Source organism: Pagrus pagrus (genome assembly GCF_965226575.1).
Source record: "Pagrus pagrus genome assembly, chromosome: 13".
In the NCBI taxonomy this organism is placed as follows: Eukaryota; Metazoa; Chordata; class Actinopteri; order Spariformes; family Sparidae; genus Pagrus; species Pagrus pagrus.
In genome coordinates this window covers 21587031-21607228 of record NC_140197.1, presented here as the reverse complement: position 1 = coordinate 21607228, position 20198 = coordinate 21587031, and the positions used below count along the sequence as shown (strand labels likewise).

At 43.6% G+C, this 20198-nt stretch overlaps 1 protein-coding gene across 2 annotated transcripts; it reads left to right on the top strand.

Annotated features, from left to right (window-relative positions):
- Nucleotides 1-386: 386 nt before the first annotated feature.
- On the top strand, nucleotides 387-19293 carry setd1a (SET domain containing 1A, histone lysine methyltransferase). 2 transcript variants are annotated; one of them, XM_084371873.1, is made up of 21 exons: nucleotides 387-472; nucleotides 1515-1659; nucleotides 1745-1843; nucleotides 1942-2212; nucleotides 2757-2899; nucleotides 3094-3317; nucleotides 3577-5299; nucleotides 5930-6922; nucleotides 7272-7439; nucleotides 7925-8009; nucleotides 8095-8237; nucleotides 8525-8558; nucleotides 8649-8835; nucleotides 9000-9043; nucleotides 9184-10478; nucleotides 11427-11775; nucleotides 11986-12167; nucleotides 15755-15865; nucleotides 16395-16514; nucleotides 16790-16927; nucleotides 17057-19293. In XM_084371873.1, exons 2-21 carry the CDS (start codon nucleotides 1522-1524, stop codon nucleotides 17228-17230), a joined length of 6621 nt encoding a protein of 2206 aa, XP_084227999.1. In that variant the 5' UTR covers nucleotides 387-472; nucleotides 1515-1521; the 3' UTR covers nucleotides 17231-19293. The 2 variants fall into 2 exon arrangements, with proteins under 2 accessions (XP_084227999.1, XP_084227998.1); XM_084371872.1 differs by lacking the exon at nucleotides 387-472 and adding an exon at nucleotides 479-752.
- Nucleotides 19294-20198: the final 905 nt, after the last annotated feature.

Sequence of the window (20198 nt, the reverse complement as noted above, 5' to 3'; positions counted from 1 at the left end):
TCTGTGAACTTTATTCTGTACTCACCACACCAAATACATATTTACTATTATTATTATTATTATTATTATTATTATTATTATTATTATTAGTAGTAGTAGTAGTAGTAGTACTATTATTTTTATTATTAGTACTATTATTTTTATTCACATTGGGTCCAGGAATGTAATCAAATGTATCATTAATTTGCGTTAGCTGAGTTTCACTGTTCGGCCTTTAGGGGGCGCAATTATAATTTTGCTGTGCTTGGATTTGCATAAGCAGATTCAAATATATTTTTTCAACTGTAAAAAAATGACCGTTGATAAAGAATTGAGTCGTTCATTATATTAAAATATATTCAGTTAATTACATTTGAATTTTCTACGCCTGTGTTCCGTATTTTTTAATTTAGTTATCTGTATTGACGAAAGTGCGGATCCGCACTCGTAGGCTGCATTCGCATAACTGATGGAGAACAGGCGAGGCTTTCAGGTTGGTTACGCGATGGCGGCTCGCTCCACAATACAGGGATTTTAAAGCGAAAACAATGGCTTCACCGCTCGGGGAGGCTTGTTGTTGCCTTGGCTAACTACCGGAATGATAGCGACATCATTTTAGCTCATCAGATTTGCTTTGGCGCAAAATCGGAGACGTCCCTTTTCTGTTAGGGGCTCAGTGTTTTTCTTGTTCGTCTCCCGGGCCTGGCTGTAGCTGCCTACACTGTAGCGGCGGGTTGCTACTCTCGGATGAGCGGGCAGTAGGTCTTGAAGAGGTGAGGTCTGAATTTAGGCGAACTGGAGGCAAAACAAGCAGGTAGAGCCTAAAAGATAGGTGCATAACATGAATGTCACGGATAAATTGTTAGCGATGTGAGCGGAGGGTCAATAAGATCAGAGTTTGACTCCTAACTTGATGTTCTTGCTAGTTAGCATTAGCCAGCGGCAGCGTTAACTTGCCCTAGCTAAAGCGAGAAGGCATAAGTAATTTAACATCAGTTGGCGTTATCTAACGCAGTAGCTACCGATGATGTGGTTCATGTGGAACCGCTCGGAACCCGGTTTCATCTGCATGTATCGTGAACTCTGTCTTGACGCTGGAGAATGCAGTTTCTTAGCATTTTGTTGGTGCAGCTAGCAGGTTGCTAGCTGAACTAACTGCTCAGTGACGTAACGCTGGTCATTGTTTTGACAGCACGCAGCATCTTACTCGAGGCTAGAAACGTCCTGGTTATTATCCCGTTTAATTATTTTTTTGTCTTAGTGTCTTCAAGATTACTATTAGCAGGCATTGATCAGAAAAAGTTGGCTAACTGATGTGACGCAGCTGCACGTTCAGTTACGTTATCAGTGTACCTACTGCCAGCGGCCGAATATACTTTGGCTGTAATTACTGCAGCATTTCAGATCAGTATTTCTCTATCCTGCTTATAATTTGTCAAATCTTCGCTTCTCGTGGTGACTGCTCTGCTGAGGCTTTGTCCCCAAACTGCAGCTGCTGCAATGTCTGAAATCATGGTTTCCCTTTTGACATTCAGTTGTAGGATGGATCCAGACGGTGGGGCAGATTCACAAAAAGCTGTCAGTTTGCAGTGGAAGAGCTACAAACTCGTCCAGGACCCAGCCATAAGGCGGGTCACACAGAAAATCTACAGATATGATGGAGTGCATTTCAGTGTGCCAGTGAGTTGAAGTTCACTTTTCTCCAGTCTGTTATGTGTGTGCCTTGAAATGTATCATTGAGCTGCAACCTGTGTAATTATCCCAGGACTCTGGATTTCCTCCCGTGGGTGAACTGCGGGACCCGAGACCCCGGAGACTATGGTCCAGGTATACAGAGCTGTCCCTGCCAGTGCCGAAGTTTAAGGTGAGAATAGGCGGTCAACATTAATCTCACCCAACACAGTAGCTTCATCTTTAGGAATGAAAAATTCTTCTCGCTGATTTTGCCGATTTTCTTCGCAGCTCGATGAGTTCTATGTGGGTCCCATACCCCTCAAGGAGGTGACCTTTGCTAGACTTAATGACAACATCAAGGAGCCCTTTTTGGCAGAAATGTGTGCCAAGTTTGGTGAGGTGGAGGAGATGGAAATCCTGTTTCACCCCAAGACTAGGAAGCACTTGGGCCTGGCCAGAGTGTTGTTTACCAGCACCAGAGGAGCCAAGGACACAGTCAAGCAACTGCACAATACTTCTGTCATGGGTAACATCATTCATGCTCAACTGGATATAAAAGGTAAGCTAAAACACATTAACGCACTCGTTCCCCTCAACACAAATTGAAACATTAATATTAAGTTTAAAAAGACAAATCCTCCACATTTTACAATCTGTATACACGTCTTAATACATAGTAATACACACAGTGAAGCACCATTGGGAGATAGACTTTGTACGTAAGCTCTTTATTTAATTCAAGAAAGAGATGTAGTTAATGAGAAAATACTGATGGTGTCTAAAACAAAATCCCATTTTTCAGTTCCTCTATCTGCACCTTTATCCCAGATATAACAAAGTTACTCACTTGTTCTACGCCCCAATTTCCCACATAATTAAACAAAAATCTGTTACCATGTTTTTGAGATGTCCTGCTAACTAACAGACAGTCCTAAAAGCAAATGAGACAAATAAAACAGATTAGCTGACTCTTGGTGGAGGCTGTAAAAACCTAATGGAGTTTGTCTTTGAAACCTCATTATAAGTAGATGCCATTTGTGTCGTTGATGATCTCATTTCAAAGCATTCATTTATTTTTCTGTGCCTTCCGTTTTTTTACCCAGGCCAGCAGAGGCAGAAGTATTATGACCTGATAGTGAACGGGTCCTACACTCCTCAGACTGTGCCCCTGGGAGGCAAGGCTTTGACGGACAGGGTCCAGCCTCAGGCCCCAACGCAGCCAACGCCACAGCCACAGCCTGACACGGTATTGTCACTTCACTCATTTAATGATCAAATAGCTGAATTGTGAATGAATTTTAAGTGTTTTTGCAGCATCATCATTATTATTATTATTATTATAAGTCATTGCTTGCACACACTCTGAATCAAATTCAGCAGAATCATAGAGTGAATCAAACTTGCTTGATTTCAAAATTTCAATTTCATTTTGCTGCACAGTCATCAGAAATCAGGCGGAGGCTCTCCAGTGAGCTTGCGGTTTTGGCAGCTGGTGTCCAAGCCCTCACATCAGGTAGCGTCACCCCTTGCTCTGCCGATACTGGGTACAGCGATCAGCGTCTGGATACGCCTCCCTCTGCATCATCTCAGGGAGGTGGAGGAACACCTTACAGCTCCAGATCTGGGACCCCTTTCTCACAAGACTCCGGCTACAGCGGCAACAGGTCAGTCATTGCTGTTTAGCTTATAGAGAGTTTCACATCAGAGTTTTACCTTTGCCTTGCTACTGTCATTATCATGAGGCAAATTCAGATCCTTCAGTCAAAGCTTAGAAACGATTTCTTTAGCAAACTGGCAGTAGTGGCACAGGTAGTTTGTAGAAGAGCAGGAATCAAATTCTGATGTTGCATTATTGTGAGTGTCAATCATGCTTCAGTCCAAAAATAATGATAATTCAAAATCTACTACATTTTTGTCTTGCAGGCATACTGGCTACAACACTGGCACTTTGGGCAGTGGCTACCCTCCCCAGGACATGCTACCTTCTTCTTCCTCGTCTTCCGCAGTCTCATCTACTGTCGGAGGATACAAAGTGTCTCGATACTCTGAGGATGCGCAAGAACCTTCAGTGTATCATCGAGGTCGCCCGATGTATCCCCCAACCCCATCATACCGTCCCAACGAGCCGCCGTGCTACCCCCCATACCCCAGTGCTGGAGGGCCTGGGCCACACATAGCGCACCACTCCACAATGCCTCCACCACCTCTTGCCACCCAGTATGATCAGCCCCCAATGTCAGACAGGGAGCGGGACCGGGACAGAGACTCAGGGGGCCGCTACGGGCCAGGGGCTATTGGCTCCAGAAGGTCATCGTACCACCACCAGCAAGACACAAACTCTTCCTCAAAGTACCATTCCCATCATTCCCATCACCACTCAGAACGCAGGGACGACAGGGGGTACCGGCGAGACAGCCTGGGCTCTCGATCAGGTGAACACAGCCACCAGAGACACCGCAACCACCACCATTCTCACAACCACCATGGCAGCAGCAGCCGCAGAAGGAGCAGCCATGACCGCGACAGGGACCGAGATAGAGATCGAGACAGAGACCGGGATAGAGACAGAGACCGAGACAGTGACTACTCCAACAGCTCTGACCCCAGATACAATTCCAATTCTTACCGCTCTTCCTCAAACAGCATGTCTCCTCCCCCCTCATCTTACTCCGCATACTCCTCCTCCAAAGAGCCTGCCCCAGCCCCTCCTCAGGGATTGGACGTTTCCACCCGTCTCGGGGGCACAGGCTTGTCAGAGAGGGGCTCTCTGCCTTCAGTGGGTGCTGAAAAAGACTACCACGCTGGTCATCACAGTGCTCTGCCACCACCTCCTCCACCGCCACCTCCCCTCCCGCCAGCCTCAGTCATTGCAGCGGCTGTAGCTGAGACACTTGGAACACTGGACTTCAACCAGGATAGTCCTGTCCGCGAAGAGCAGTGGACAAAACCTAAGCGCCGTCCCAGCACTCCACCCGTACCGCCAAAGACGCCGCCACCTTCCTCTCCACCCCAGCCCTCCATCGCTTCCTCCTCTACCTCCCCTTCCTCTACCTCCCTCCCACACCATCTTCCCACCTCCTCCTGCTCCCCACCACCCCCTCAACGTGACTCCTCCTCCCCAGAGCCAGATTCCACCAATGAGAGTTTACCATTCGTCTACCACAGCAGCAGCCTTGACTCTCGTATTGAGATGCTCCTAAAGGAACAAAAGGCTAAATTTTCTTTCCTTGCCTCTGACGAAGAAGATGAGGAAGATAGGAAAGAGGAGAAGCAGAGGGGCACGCGGGGGGATGGAGGAGAGCGAAGAGGTGGGTCGGGTGATGTAGCAGGAGAGCACACAAGTGGTAATCAGGTGGGAGACAATGGGGAGAAGGACCACAGGAGAAAAGGGGAAAGAGACAGGGATGGACACAGAGGAAGGAAACGGGGAAAGGGGGGAGAAGGTAGGAAGAGTCCCACTGTACTTACAGCAACTACACCATCCTCTTCCACCTACTCCTCCCACATCCTGCCACCAGAGGAACCCCAGCCCCAGGTTGGACTCACTGGGACTGGAGCTTTGCAGGAGGAGTCTTCACAGGCTGCATCTGCTGATACACGCAGCAGGACAGGAGCGCACACACCACCTTACAATGGACAAAGTCAGGTAAGATCAGCAGCACGTAAATAAAACTACAGGGTTCGGACTGTTGGGTCCCAAGTGTCATGGTTGTCAGTAGGGCTGCAACTAACGATTATTTTCATTGTTGATTAATCTATAAAATGTTGTTTATTGTCTCCCAAAGTGACTTAGACCAATTCGTTGATTTTCAGAATGGTTGGCGATTAATGCAATAGTTGACAACTAATTGGTTAATTGATGCAGCTCGAGTTGACTTGACAAATCGTTCTAAAAAATGCTGATATTTTTCGCTGTGGCCTGTAACACTGGATGTTTGTAGGCAGCTTATTACTTTGGTCAAAGCAACCCAAAATATAAAAAAACTGTAAAAATATTCTAGTATTTTAAATATGAACATTTTTGTAAATGGAAAAGTGATTTTCATTATTATTAAAACGTCTGCAAACGAAGGACTTTTTTGGTGCAAAAGAAGAAAAACAAAGCGAAAAGAAATTACATGTTAAGTACACATGGGAGTAAGTAAGCATAGCATTAATATGCTATGTTCGCACACTAAACTCTGAGGTTGTGATTTATCTCTGCAGCTCCACTTTTAAAAGCGTGTGGCTTCCCAACTTAAAACAGTCAATTCTGTTGTTTTTTTTTTTTTTTCAGTCCTCTCCTCATTCCTCCGGGGAAGACATGGAGATCTCAGACGAGGAGGAGGAGACGACTACCATAACAACGGTGACGACCCACCAGCCCTCAGTCACCTCAGGTTCCTCTCCGTCTTCATCCCAGGCTGCCATGCCTTCACAAACAACAGACCCTTCATCTTCACCCCCACCCATTTCTGACTCTGCACAGCACTTTGGCACCTCCATGCACCCTCCCATACCTTCCTACCCTCCTCATTTGCCTCCTCCACCTCCCCCTGGTTACTCCCTCCAGCCCCCACCTCCCCCAGGGATCCCTCCCCTTCCCCACATGGAGCTGCACCCCGAGTATCCTCCTCCCATGCCCCACCACATGTATGACTATGCCACCTCCATGGAGCTGATGAACCAATACAGCGGTGGAGCTCCTATGTCCTTCCAAATGCAGACCCACATGCTAAGTCGCTTACACCAGATGCGTATGTCGTCATCCAACGGCACCCCAGGCCCTGGTGAGGCAGCCACTGCAGACTACACCTCATACCATCTCCACTCTATGCCACCACCCCATACACACCATCCCTACATGGACCAAGAGGGGAGCGGGGCGGGCTCTCATTACGACCAGGACCACCGCTACATGCCCCCTCACATGCCATACCCTTACCCTGACCCCCACAGCACTCAGATACCCCCCCTTCCACACCATGGCATCCCGCCTCCCCATTCTGGCTGGCCGCCACACGTCTTACCACCACAGTACCCCTCTTACATGCCTCCACCTGGCTATGGCACCATGCTGCCCGGGGATGGAGATGAGTACAGGGCTCCTGGGGAGGCAATGCCCATACTGGCTGAGAATCCGAATGAAGCCACAGTGCAGATGGTCCTGGCCGCTCTGATCCAGGAAATGAAAAACATCATGCAGAGGGACCTGAACCGCAAAATGGTGGAGAACGTTGCCTTTGCAACCTTTGACGAGTGGTGGGAGAGGAAAGAGACTAAGGCCAAGGTAAGGAAGAGTAATCGCAACAATGCTGGCATTGTCTTGGTTTTTAGGCTTGCTACTGTGTTTCTTGTGTGAGGTAAGAAAACGGACTAAAAACGGACTAAATAGACTAAATCTCTTTGAAAATGTCCTTTGCTTCAAGCAGATTGTATGATCTATGTGCAGTGTTGCTACAAATTTGGCTTTCTCCATATTCAGTTTAAAAAGATTAAAGATAGGGAAAGGCCTAGCAAGAGGATGTTTTGCTTTCCAAAGCTGTCACTCTTGACCATATTGATCAGGGATTATTGTTATAATGTGAAATACAAAAGGGGAATACAAATTTTAAATTGTAAATATTTTCCGCTTCTAGCCTTTCCAGACAATGGTAAGGGGGGTGTCTGCCTTACGGGACGATGAGAAAAAAGAGGAGAAAGTCAACCGTCCTCGGGAGCCTCTCACGTCTCTTGTGGATTGGGCAAAGAGTGGTGGTGTGGAGGGATTTTCTCTCCGAGGAGCACTACGGCTGCCTTCCTTCAAGGTAAAAGCACCACACTGTGGCAGATCTTGGCCTGTATATCCATGTTTGACAGCTCACCCTCAGATTTGAAAAATTAAAATACCTACATATACACATTCAATTACATATACACTGGCGAGTGTCAATTTTATCAATCAGTAAATGTGTCCTCATCATTGCATACCTTCAGTTGGAACCAATGTTATTTACTTTGCATTTTAAAAGAAGACATTCCCTAACAGTAGTGGGTGCAGATTAAAATTTTAGATACTTACAGTCCTAAAGGCACTGCCAGGACTGCAGCACAATTAATCATATGTTTTGTGTATGTAATGTAATCATATATGGATATAGTCCAAAATATGGGAGATATATATATGTGTATTGTGTCAGATTTTGTGATATAAGTTCATCATAGTTGTCAAAATTTGCCAGAACTATTGAAGTACTTTCTTGACTGTGTCTGTTGGTTTCTAAAAAAAAATTGTTGATGCCAAATTGTTCAGGTGAAGAGGAAAGAACCTCTCGAGTTTGAAGAGGGAGACATGAAAAGGCCGCGACCCTCAACCCCACCAGACGAGGATGATGAAGGTTTGCCTATATTGAAAATCTTAAATGGATGGTTGAGTTCATAGTTCTGCTGCATATACCTCTTACACTGTTGTCTTGTTTCCAGCTGCTGAGGGGAGAATGCCTGAGGCAGACCGGCGTGGAGCAGAAAGGGACAACAAGAGGAGGAAAAAGAAGCCAAGAAGTCGTAAACCTTGGGAGCTTGGTAGCGAGGGAGAAGAAACGTCTGACGGCTCCTCGAGTGAAAAGGTGTGTAGTTTTTTAAATTATTTTTGTGTGTTTGTTTTTAAAGCAAACAATACAATGCAAAATAAACTAAAGATAAAGCACACGTACAAGTTGGGTACATAAGTAAGTCCTTTTTGAAAATGTATTAATTATTAATTAATTTGAATGTTTGATTCATATGGCATGTAAGGTGCTGGATTTTTCTTTTGCTTTGTGTTAACATCATGCTCTTACTCTTACTGATTGCTAGATGGCAGCATTTCACTGTGATCTTTTAGTGTTGTAACTAAAGCCTTTTTTATTTGTAGGAGGATGAAGAGGAAAGCGAGAAGGAGTCTGATGGTAAATGACAACTTGTAATGTTCTTACTATGTCTTTGTTTATGTTTACTTTAAGTCAAGGCAGAAATGATACCAAATTCTCTTCTTTTAGACGATGCCCTTAGTGCTGATAGTGATGATGAGAGCCTCTCCTCGTCATCTGAGGGCTCTTCCTCTTCAGGATCTTCATCTTCATCTTCTTCTGAAGATGAAGAGGAAGGAGAGAGGGCTGATAGTGATGGGCTCGACAGCATGGATGAGTCAACCATGGACAGCACAACTGAGAAGGAGGATGACAGGTATGAAGTGTGAAATTCTGTGCTTTTTCCATGTCGTTGTTTGTTCCATGTCTTAGAGCGTGGCTGAAGAGATCTAACCTGTTGAACACATTCTGTCAAAGTTACATAATCATATGTGATTCTCATTATGGCTGGTTAAAAAAATGTTCTTCTGTTTTTCTCAGGGAAAATAATGCTGCTGCTGTTCCAAAGACAGAGGTCAAAACAGGTGAGTCAAAAGCTATTGTCAACATCATTAACTACAATACACTCTTTGGAATGTGGCTGTAGCTGCTTTACAGCTTTAAAAATAGTGCAGCAATTAAAAAATCTGTGAATCAGTCTTTCAAAACTGTCATTTTCTCTCAGGTGAAGCCAAGGACAGCAAGGCAGATGCAACAGCAGCACCGACCAAGCGTCCTCCTTCGCCCCCATACCCACGTCCTTCATCCCCTGTTGTCCTTGTGCCCCCTCTCAAGAAACGCAGGAAGACTGTCTCTTTCTCCACAGGCGAGAACGACAGCAAAACGCAGCCGCCAACCGCGCCGCTATCTCCATCTCCCTCACAAGTGGCGGGTGAATCTCTTCTCCTTTCCCCTAGCAAGACTACAGACTCCCCTGCCACTGCTGCGTCAACCCCATCAGCTCGTCCCACTTTGGGCATCCAACTGCTCCCCTTTGCCTCCAAACCAGGTGAAGGCAATGCCCTCATTGTGCCCCCGCCTGGACGAACCCAAGATTCCGAAGAGTCCAAAAAGGGACCACCCGTTTCTCCTCAGACCACCCCTGTCAAATCCCCTGGAAAAAGGGGTGCAGGCAAAGACTCCCCCAAATCTCCCGGCCCTCCTGTCATGGTGTGCCGCACTGTGCAGAACCTGCCATTGGACCATGCCTCTATGTGCAGAATGGCCTTCGAGGAGGCCCCTCCTCCACCTCCTGTCAACAAACGGTCCAGAGGCAGGCCGCGGACGACCAGCTTGTCTGCTTCTTCCTGTCACTCACTTAGAGAGGAAGATGATGAGGAAGAAAGTGAGCAGAGGTTGAGACTTAGGGAGCAGCTGGGGGCATCAAGCCTACTGCAGCTGGCCTCAGCTTCAACCACTGATCTGTCTGTGTTGGCTGATGTAGCCCTGAAAATGGACCCTGACGCTGGGGACTCAGAAGAGACGGAGACATCTGATGAGGCAGAGGAGCAGAAGATGGAAGAGGATCTCTTCTCACCAGAGTCACTGGCTCTGGTTATGAGCCCAGAGTGTGTAATCGTCCTTATGGAGCACAACTACTGCAAACCCCCTGTTCTCCAAGTACCACCTGGTACCAAAAGGACTTCCTCCAAAGACTCCTCTGTCTTGCTCCCAGCAGACCTCAACACAATTTCTGGGGTGCTTGAAGCACCAGAGGAGGTCATTGGAGAGGCATTACCATCCAGGGGAGATACAGGAGAGTACTTACCTTCAATGGGAGTGCTTTGTGCGTCTGAGGATGCTGGCCAGGCTGCAGGTCTACCTCCATCGTCAAAGAAGGTCATGGTTAGCAAAGGTTATGAACTTGAAAAGGACAAGAGCAAAAAGAGGAGAAGAAAAGACAAAGAAAACGTTGAGGTTCCTCACACAAAAAAACAGAAGGAGCAGCCGGGCAAGAAACAGAGGAAGCGGAAACTAGAGGTGCGTGGGACTTCTTGTTTGTTCCTGTAAATGCTCGTGGATGTTGTTACCGTAGACGTAGTGTGTCATAGGTAACAATATGTCACAACAGACATGCTGACACAATAGAGATACTTTATGACTCATCTGCAGGTCCAATTTTAAGTTCTGTGTTGGTGGCACGTAAACGTCTGATGTTTTTATGGTAATACCATCAGGGTTTTTCCCCTGGGAAAAAAAGATCCCGCAAAATGTCCCAACAATATTAAATCAAAGTATCAATCAATGGGAATATCAACATGTTACAGAGCTACAGTATATTTTAATATAATAAAAAAGTAAAAAACTGTTTTTAAACTGGCTTGACAAGATTTATATTGCCAACATTGTATCCTGTCTGTGTGATGAATTGGAGTTCATGGACAGAAGATGTTTTTGGAGCAGAGATGTGTCCCTGTGTGCTCCTCTCTGTCATAACACTAATAAGTGTGCTGATGTAATCGACACAACCTACTGACGCTGCCTCAGTGTTTTAGAAATGTGTTCAGTTGGTGTTGAGAAAACTTCAAGCTAATGTCAGGCGGGTACTTGGCCAACAGCCTAAACCTGTTAACTTCCATGCTTGTGCAGTGAGATTTTCCTCACGCATGCCAGGCTGATTGTAACTAATTGAGCCATTTGCTTCAAACAGAAAAAAACAGAAGGTTTTCTTCATGTTAACCATGAAGATTAATGTTAATGACCCAACATGCATACACACACACACAAATATATATATATATATATACATACATATACATACATATACGTGTAATCTGGTAAATCCAAGTCTGTTACTAAATTTGTACTGAACCTTAAACAGACTAGAAACCAGAAGGCAACAATGGATGTGTTAACACAGCCTTAGTGCTTGTGCCTACTTGTGCTCCGTTTGTTACTTGGTAGTAATATTCCTCTTCCTCTCCGCAGGACTCTGAGGAAGATGTAGACGTGGAGGAGCTGGAGTCTGGGGAACTGTCCAGCTCTGACACAGAGGATGAGATGGTTGAAGAGTTGAGGAAGAGTGAGCGCCTCTTTCTGCAGGAGGCAGGGGTAACGTCATCCCAGCGCTGGCCAAAACCTGTCCCAGCACCCCAGCCATTAACTTTGAAGTTCGACAACCGCAGTGAGTTTGAGCAGATGACCATCCTATATGACATCTGGAACTCCGGTCTGGACGGCGAAGACTTGATGTTGCTGAAGAAGACCTATGAGAAGCTGCTGCAGGACGACCACAGTTCTGACTGGCTCAATGATACTCACTGGGTCACCCACACTAATATCCTTATCAATGACTACCTTCTGCTCTAAATATGTGTGTGTGATTGCCATGAAAATTACCTCCCAATTACCAATGTTCAGACCATCAATGGTTTTTCAATTAATAAGTAGCCCACATAGTCTTTTTTGTCTTTTAATGGATAAAGTGTGTTATGTCTTCATATGTCTGTGTGGTTTCCTGCTGTTGTCCTTGACCTTTGAGCTGCACTAACCAATTTGCCGAACCCTCGCCGTAAGAAGAAGAGCGCAGCCGGACAGCTTCGTGAGCATGTGACCGGTTGTGCCAGGAGTGAGGGCTACTATGCCATCAGCCGCAAGGAGAAGGATGTCTATCTGGACCTGGACCTGCCCGAGCAGGTCATACGAGAGGTGGAGAATGTCGACACTTCGGTAGGCTCACACTTTCAGTCTTTGACAATATTATCCATTTGTTGCAGTAAAGTCATATCTTTTATTTACCACCGTTATAATTCTTAGAGAGGCGTTTGTAACAGCAATGGACTTGAATCTATGGTTCGCCAATGATTTTGCCAATTGATTTTCAAAATACTAACCTGTTTAGGTCTGTTGTTCTGACATTATCAGACAAACAGTAGACAAATAAAGTTAAATAGTGAAGATATAAACTTTAAACTATACAAGAATCGTCTTAAAGCAGAGCTTTTCAAGTTTGGTCCGTCCATTTGTTTCAAGATTCCAGCCATCATCAGGCTGGATTACTTGGACTCAGCTTGTTGAGTTAATATTCACCATTAATCTTGATAATGGCTTGCACAAAATGTCTTTAAATAAATATTGAGAGTGCAGGATAAAATGCAGCCCAGACGCCAAGCTCTAAAAGTAAAGACAAGCATGATTATTAGATAATTAAAACCCTCTTAATCAGGTTTGCAGTGATGTTTAGAATGTTACTGTGGAAATATGGTGGGCTTGATTGTTTGGAAAGTTCAGGCGAAGTTCTCAGGAAGTCCTCATGTACTTCCAAATAAACTAAGTTAAGGAAAGAATGATATTCTCCAGCTCTGCGCTGGGGTCCAGTGTCAGGGGGTCCAGCGGTTGCTGAATATGGTTATTGTTGAAAGTTAATGTGATACTTGATAAAACCCCTTCGGAGTTTAATTGGCAGGAATATATAAAAGTGAGGACAATTGGCCACAGTTATTTGGTTCCATTTTTAAATAACAATTTTTCCGCAGGCTAGAGATGAATGGTGATGGATGTTTGGAACAGTGATGTGGCTTGCAACGTCATAACTTAACCATCTGTGTTGAGATGTTTTGCACAATTTGAGGATATGGTAACCAGACAGTCTCTGCAGTAGTAGACAGACAGATACAATAAACTGGAAGTACACTATCTAGAGTTATATTTCAATTTAGGGTATTTAGAAAATCCTATATACTATCTGCCATTCATTTTTAAATGTTTATTATAACATCAGAATTCACATTGTTATTATGCAAGCGCACTGATGCTACATCTTGTCGTCATCACCTATGTGATCTGCATTTTTCCTTTTTCCAGTTCTGATGACAACCTGCCAGAGTTTATTGTATTTGGTCTGTCCAAACCATCCAAAAAAAATGTTTTCACGCCAAAAAGGAAACCAAACCATGGCTCAATGTGATCTGGACTGAGACTAGCTCTTTTCATTGGTCCATGGTTGTGTTGTGTGATCTGGACAGTGCTCCAGGGGAGCTTTCACGCCTGTAATTTTGATTTGGCTCAAAGTTAAAAGTCTGAAAGTCTTGACCAAACGAAGGAAGTAGTAGAAGTGAAAAGCCCCTCGGTGCTGTTTTGTGAAGGAATTTGTGCTGCATCTCTGCAAGAAAGGTGCTATATAAATGAAGTCATTTTTATTGGATGATAAAATGTTACATGTTATTGAAAATCTAAGGATAAATCCTGTCTGCACAAATTTTACAAGCAAATATAAAATAAATTGGTGTGCGACACTTGCTGAAGTATAACCGTCAATGAAACGGATGGCTGACAGATGTTTGGAGTCCTCGAGAAACAATTAAAAAAACAATGAGGGGAGGCTTATTTGCTGGAGAGCTTGTGCAGAAACAGAAACAAACCATGGAATTCAGCATCGTCCTCATCACAAGTAAAACTCAAGCTGTACCACTAACTAGCAGCATTTGGTTTAGCGACATTTGGAAGCAGTCTGTGGTCTGAGCCACACAGCACATTGTCTTAAAGGCTCTCACAATATCACCATTTGCTCCTGTCACTGGATTTAATTTACAAACGGCATGCTTTAAATCAAACAACCAAATTCAAACTGATCCCCCACATTATGGAAAGCTTCTGGAGGGAGCAACATTTAATAACTGCTCACCAAATCCACCAGATTCAATAACATTTTTGTTCCTGACAACATGAAGTGATTTTCAACCCCAAACCACCGCTACACATGTGTGCCTTGAGTCATGTGTATGGTGTTAAACTCACTCTTTCTGTCTCTCACTTAGACACTTTTTTCTTCCCATTTTAAGTTGTTTTTCTGCTTTCATTTTCAGCATATTTGCTTTTCTTAATTTATTCGTGGTTCCTTAGATAAAATTATCTGTTCCTAGTTGTTAGGGAAGGTAGGAACACTGAGGTCATTTGTAAACAGCTGGATTTTCCAGCAATGTGTTTTCCATTCTGGCTTTGTGTGGTGTCTTATCACCATGGAGAAAGCAGAAGAGAAAGAATTGCCTGTGCTTATATTCTCATTCGCAATTCAGATTTTTGTCACCCAGGGCGTATTGTTTTGGTGTTGCCTCAGTGTTTATAGTGATACAATATCACTGACTGAGCACAAAATGAGATGTAACTGAGCACCACATCAGTCAGCATCTTTGATGCCCTGATCAAAGTAGACCAGCAATTTTAAGGTATTAGCTCTGTTCTGCAAACAGTCTGTACCTGTTGCCTCCCAGGTGCGCAGGGATGTGGTTTGGTCTACTTGGTGGTCTGTCTGTGCAGGTGTAAACAGTGAAAATGTTTTCAAAGCACAGACTGGTGGTGTGCTTCAGAACAAAATATATGTTTGTGGTACGCACTCAGTCTTTAACTATTCAACTTTTCAGGTTGACCAATATGAACTTTGGATGGTACATTCCTTCTCGTCATTCAGTCACTTTATTGTTACAATATTTGGCATGCATGAAGCTACCTCAGCTACTGAGCTGAAAACACACAAAAGCAAAAATATGTGTTGATGTAGGTCATCTTTTTTTCTTGTCATTAGCATTGTTGTTGTTTCTATGACTTTGAGAGATTTGCTAGCTTTTACCTACAACAACCTACCATGTTGTAACAGCCATTGACTTAACAGGTAATAATTGTTGAGAGGCTATATTCATCATTGGTAAGGGTCTCTTCAGGGGATTCATTTGCAAAGAAATATAAATTAAAACAGTAGGAAAACACATTCATACATTTGGGCTTTCTTCATGATTTGTAATAGGTTTGAGATTTATCTTACCATTGTGGTGTTTTAGCTTCAACCTTTGTTTAATATTAGATTCCATGTCTTGTTTATCTTATCTGCCACACCTAAGCCTGGAGAAGATCATGAGTGTGTGTGTGTGTCTGTGTGTGTGTGTTTGTTCACAGCTATTCTTGCAACTGGACGCATCAGTCTAATATCTTATGTTACTATGTTCTTGTGGTCACAGTGATTCCCAGTTTTCGATAAACCTATGTTATTGCAACACCTGGCTCAGTTTGCCCCCATTTTGTGGGGATCTGCGCTCCATAATGAACTGTATGCAGTGATGAAATGTTTGCAACTCGCCTTCATCCTTTCTCTTGTCATCTGGCCAAGAGTCTTATCTTCATAACAATTGGTGTCCAAATGAACTTGATCCACACCAACATGGCTGTTACAGATTTAAGGTCAAAGTGTTTCTCCAGCTCAAGGCCATATGATAACATGATATTGTGCCCCCTTGTAACGCTATCTGCTGTCTGTTTTCTGCCAGGGAGCTAACAGGGTTCTATCAGAGAGACGATCAGAGCAGCGCCGCCTCCTCACTGTCATTGGCACCACGGCTGTCATGGACTCTGACCTGCTCAAACTCAACCAGCTTAAGGTACGGTTACAGCCAGCAACAACCATGGGATCTAATGTACCTACTCAGATACTTGTTGTTTTCATGAAATCCAGTCTGGTCCTGGTCCGAGGTGCATTGTTTCTGAAATAAGAGATCATATTTCTCAATGTCGTCATTTTGCTGTCTTCTGCTTTTTTTTTTTTACATATTAAACCTTAAGTCTTTGCTTACTAAACAATACTATCTCCTCTAGTTGCCACCATACCATTGTTGTTTATCCACAGCAAATGTTGTGCTAGTCTTAAGCAAAGCCAAACTCTGCTGAACATACAGAAAGGAGAAATAGTCTTGATGACTAAGAGTTTATTTATCAGAGTCAGAATCTCCTTACAAAATCACATAGTCGCTCAAACAGAAATGACTTAAATCAGCATTTTCTGCTTACATGTCCCATGGACCAGGCTGGAGTTTCATTAAAACCTTAAGTATATATTCTTGTAAGGCCTGCATGCTCTTTAGATGTTTACCAAGACCTTTGTTACAATGAGTTTTGTCTGTCCTTGTGCAGTTCCGCAAGAAGAGGCTTCGTTTTGGACGCAGTAGGATCCACGAGTGGGGCCTGTTCGCCATGGAGCCCATTGCTGCTGACGAGATGGTCATCGAGTATGTGGGTCAAAACATCAGACAGGTACTGCTTCAAGTCTATTTCAGTCTGTGCTGAACCAGTGACATCCCATGCAGTCATTAATTGTCCAAATATTAATTTCATTCGGGCCTCTATATAGTTGCAACTACAACATTTGCATAATACACCTGCGTTGTTGGTGCATTACAATAAAAAGCACTGTAAGTATAACACTAAATCAAATGTTTCTCGTGCACCTTTTTATATGCATGTCTGTTGTAGTTGGTTGGGTTTTAATATAGTATCAGTGAGCAAATGTTTGTGTCTCATGTTTCTAGATGGTGGCTGACAATCGAGAGAAGCGGTACGCACAGCAGGGCATTGGGAGCAGCTACTTGTTCAGAGTGGACCACGACACAATTATAGATGCCACCAAATGTGGCAACCTGGCCCGATTCATCAACCACTGCTGCACTGTGAGTCTAAACCTATTTAATCAACACCGATATGGGTTATAGCAAACAGGCTATTACATATGGCTGGTTATAGTGTTCTCTATTCCTGGTGCTGTCACTCATTAGTCTCTCATTACTTTGTTCCTCCAGCCAAACTGCTACGCCAAGGTAATCACCATAGAGTCCCAGAAAAAGATCGTGATCTACTCGAAGCAGGCCATCGCCGTCAACGAAGAGATCACCTACGACTATAAATTCCCCCTCGAGGAGAACAAGATCCCCTGCCTGTGTGGAACAGAGAATTGCCGTGGGACACTCAACTAGTGGACACACTTCTCTTCCTCACTTGCCAACAGCCAGCCAGACCCAGACACCCCCTGTTTCACCCTCCTCCTCAGAGTGTACCTCGAAACAAAGCCACCCTCTGAAACCCCCTTGCCACTCCTCCGGATGGCTTCCCAGCCGTCCTCAGAATACCCAGGAAACAGAGACGCACACACTTGCACTTTTCACGCACATTTTACTTTCACTTGGCAGTTTCACAAGCCAGTGTGTGTGGGGTTTTTGTTACCTGGCATTTGAAAACAATGAGGGCGGTCTCGTTTCACCTTTTACTCTACTGTGGCAGTATTGTGTAACTAGAATGGGCAATTGGTTGTGACCAAGTTGTTCCAAACAGCCTGGCATGAAAGGTCTTTCTATCACAACGCCAATATCCGTTTGAAGGAAGAAAACTGAAAAAACACTGGTATTCTATGTCTACGTCCGCTCACATTATCTACAGCCTGGATCACTCTTCCAGTGTCCCTGCAGCCTCCCACCCACACAGATCCGCACATAGACGCACAGGAATATCAGATAAATTCAGGGTTTTTAAAAGCGCCTGTTAAGGACGCACTTTTAAGCTGACAAACTTCAATCAATTTGGTCTTCAGTTATGCAAGATTTCCAAGTGTGAAGATTCTTTTGGAGCTTTTTTTTTTCTTAATTTCATTTCATAGTATTATATATTAATATTACTATTGCTGTTATTGATGGTATTTAGTTGCAGTCGCTGTGAGAATCTCACAGTGAAATATGCTTCAGTGTACCCACCCACTGTCCTCAGTGGATTCACCAGCCACTATAAAACATTATTTCCCCTCTCCACTGTGCATTACTCTCCTGATTTGCCATAGCACTCTGCCTGGATAAAAGTATAGTCCTTAGAACTATTGTTTTTAAACCACCATGAAAATATGTCAGTTAAGTTGTAGCTAAATGTGTTTTATTTTTACATGGCTGCTGAATTTTTGTCTGCAGGATCAGCACAACAGAGAATTGGCCCGTGATTTTTCTTTTTTCCCCCAGTTTATAGCTATGTCACCAAAACATCTTGTGAGCAGAGCTTGTGTTTGTTTAATAGGATCTCTCTCTTTGTGTCCGTCTGTCTGTATGTGTTAAGTTGTTCCTTCCATGGTTTTCTCTTTTTTTTTTTTTGTTTCAACCAGCAAATGTCAGATTCCTACTCAAACAGACGGTGAAGTGCAAGTTCTTCTTTCCTCAATCCTTAAAGCAAAGATCACCACCAAACTCTCGCAGGTCCCTAGTAAAAATGCTGTGGTCAGTGTTTAACTTAGTCTGTGCTACAAATGTTTTTAAAAGGCACGTTTATTTGATTAGTTCAAGTCTCTTCAGAGGTTTAGTTTAGAAAATTATTTTTCCACTGTTTTGTGGGCCTTTCCAGAATGCATTAGTATGTATTCGACTTGTGTGTGGACTCGTTCCCCCCCACACAAAACATCCCTCCCTGAAACATTAATCAGCTTATGGGAAACAAATGTCATGCTTACGATCTGTTTGCAGTGTAGATGGGTGGAAGGTATTTATAGATAAACCTCAGCAGGTTTGTGGCACGCTGCAGACAGCAAGATGTATATGGCCCTCATGTTGTCTCTGTTTTTCATATGGCTATGGCCGTCCAAAGTTTAACTTTCATTTTGAACTTTTAACTAGCAGAAGACTCTTTATTTTGTTCCCTCCCAAACAGGAAAAATGTGTAAGATATTTTTTGTTGCGGTGAAAGCCTTTCAGTACAAACCAACCCTCTTTACTACAGGACAAAAAGATGAAAGGAAAAAAAAAAAATCAAAGAAGTACATGTAAATATTGTAGAGGTGTTTGTTTCTCGTAGAAACACACTGATTTCAAGCTGTAAATATGTCGTTCCTTTTCCTCACTCCATGAGGAGGAAACATGTACATACCTTCCATTCATTTATTTTTTATTGTTTTTCCTTTTAATTTGATGATTATTTTAATATTATTTGCAATATTTCTCTTGTATTAATGCGTTGGACCCTTTATTAATGGTGCATTAAAATATTTTTTAAATAAATGAAAACCTCATGTTGTCTTTCAATAACTTTGTGTCATGCTACTGTAAGAAGCACTAAAGTTCAGCCAGTGTGGGAGGACAAGTATTGTTTGTTTTAAGGATCCTTGCAGCCAATTGGGAGGGTTTTTACATACCAGACAGACGGTGCATATAAATAACTTGCTGATAAACTGTGGTGTTTTAACAGGAAGTTGCTTGCGTGGTGGAAACTACAAAGTCCTATTTCCTCCTCGACAGAGTTGAAATCATCCTGTTCTGCACCTGCAACTCTGATGTTTCCTGTTGAGAGACACACGAGAGGAAGTGCTGAAATCTGACCTACAAACACTAGATTTCATAAGTCACCAGATGACGACAGGGAAAGGGGAGCTGCTGAAGCTCACGGCACAGATGGTGACCTGAGTCGGAAAGGGTTATCAGGCTGACAAAACATCTGCTAAACATGCTGGGTGCATCATTCTGTTAAAATCAGGGAGTCTGGTTATTCTGGGGTGGACTTTTTACCAGAACTGATCTGAAGTCATGAAACAATACTTAACATGTTTTTGTTGAAAATGGAATGATGTTTTCCTCTGAGTCACAACAAGGCTGGTTGAAACTGGAAACAGCAGGATATTGCCTCTTGATAGTCACGTACAAAATATAGTGCTTGAACTGCACAGTTAAATGCTTTATTGTTTTAGGGGTGACAGCAATTGTTCCCAAATACTGTTGCCAAGAGCCATCACGCTAATCTACATGAAACACTCTGACCTTATGGTATGATGTGAGGAAATGGGAAGGTAAAGTTTTACAGGAGAGCTAAACATCTGACCAGTTTAAGGAGAAATTAACCAGGTTACGCATCAAAGTTTGTGTACAAGTCATAAGCTGCTTGTGGCTTCAGGAGGAGCTAAACAAAGTCCGACATGCTGCC

What these genes read in the sequence shown, in the direction of transcription:
- setd1a (XM_084371873.1), top strand. Translation starts at nt 1,522, where the DNA reads ATGGATCCAGACGGTGGGGCAGATTCACAAAAAGCTGTCAGTTTGCAG. An exon ending in TCCGGCTACAGCGGCAACAG is followed by an intron (nt 3,318 to 3,576) that starts GTCAGTCATTGC and finishes TTTGTCTTGCAG; the next exon opens with GCATACTGGCTACAACACTG. An exon ending in ACTGAGAAGGAGGATGACAG is followed by an intron (nt 8,836 to 8,999) that starts GTATGAAGTGTG and finishes TGTTTTTCTCAG; the next exon opens with GGAAAATAATGCTGCTGCTG.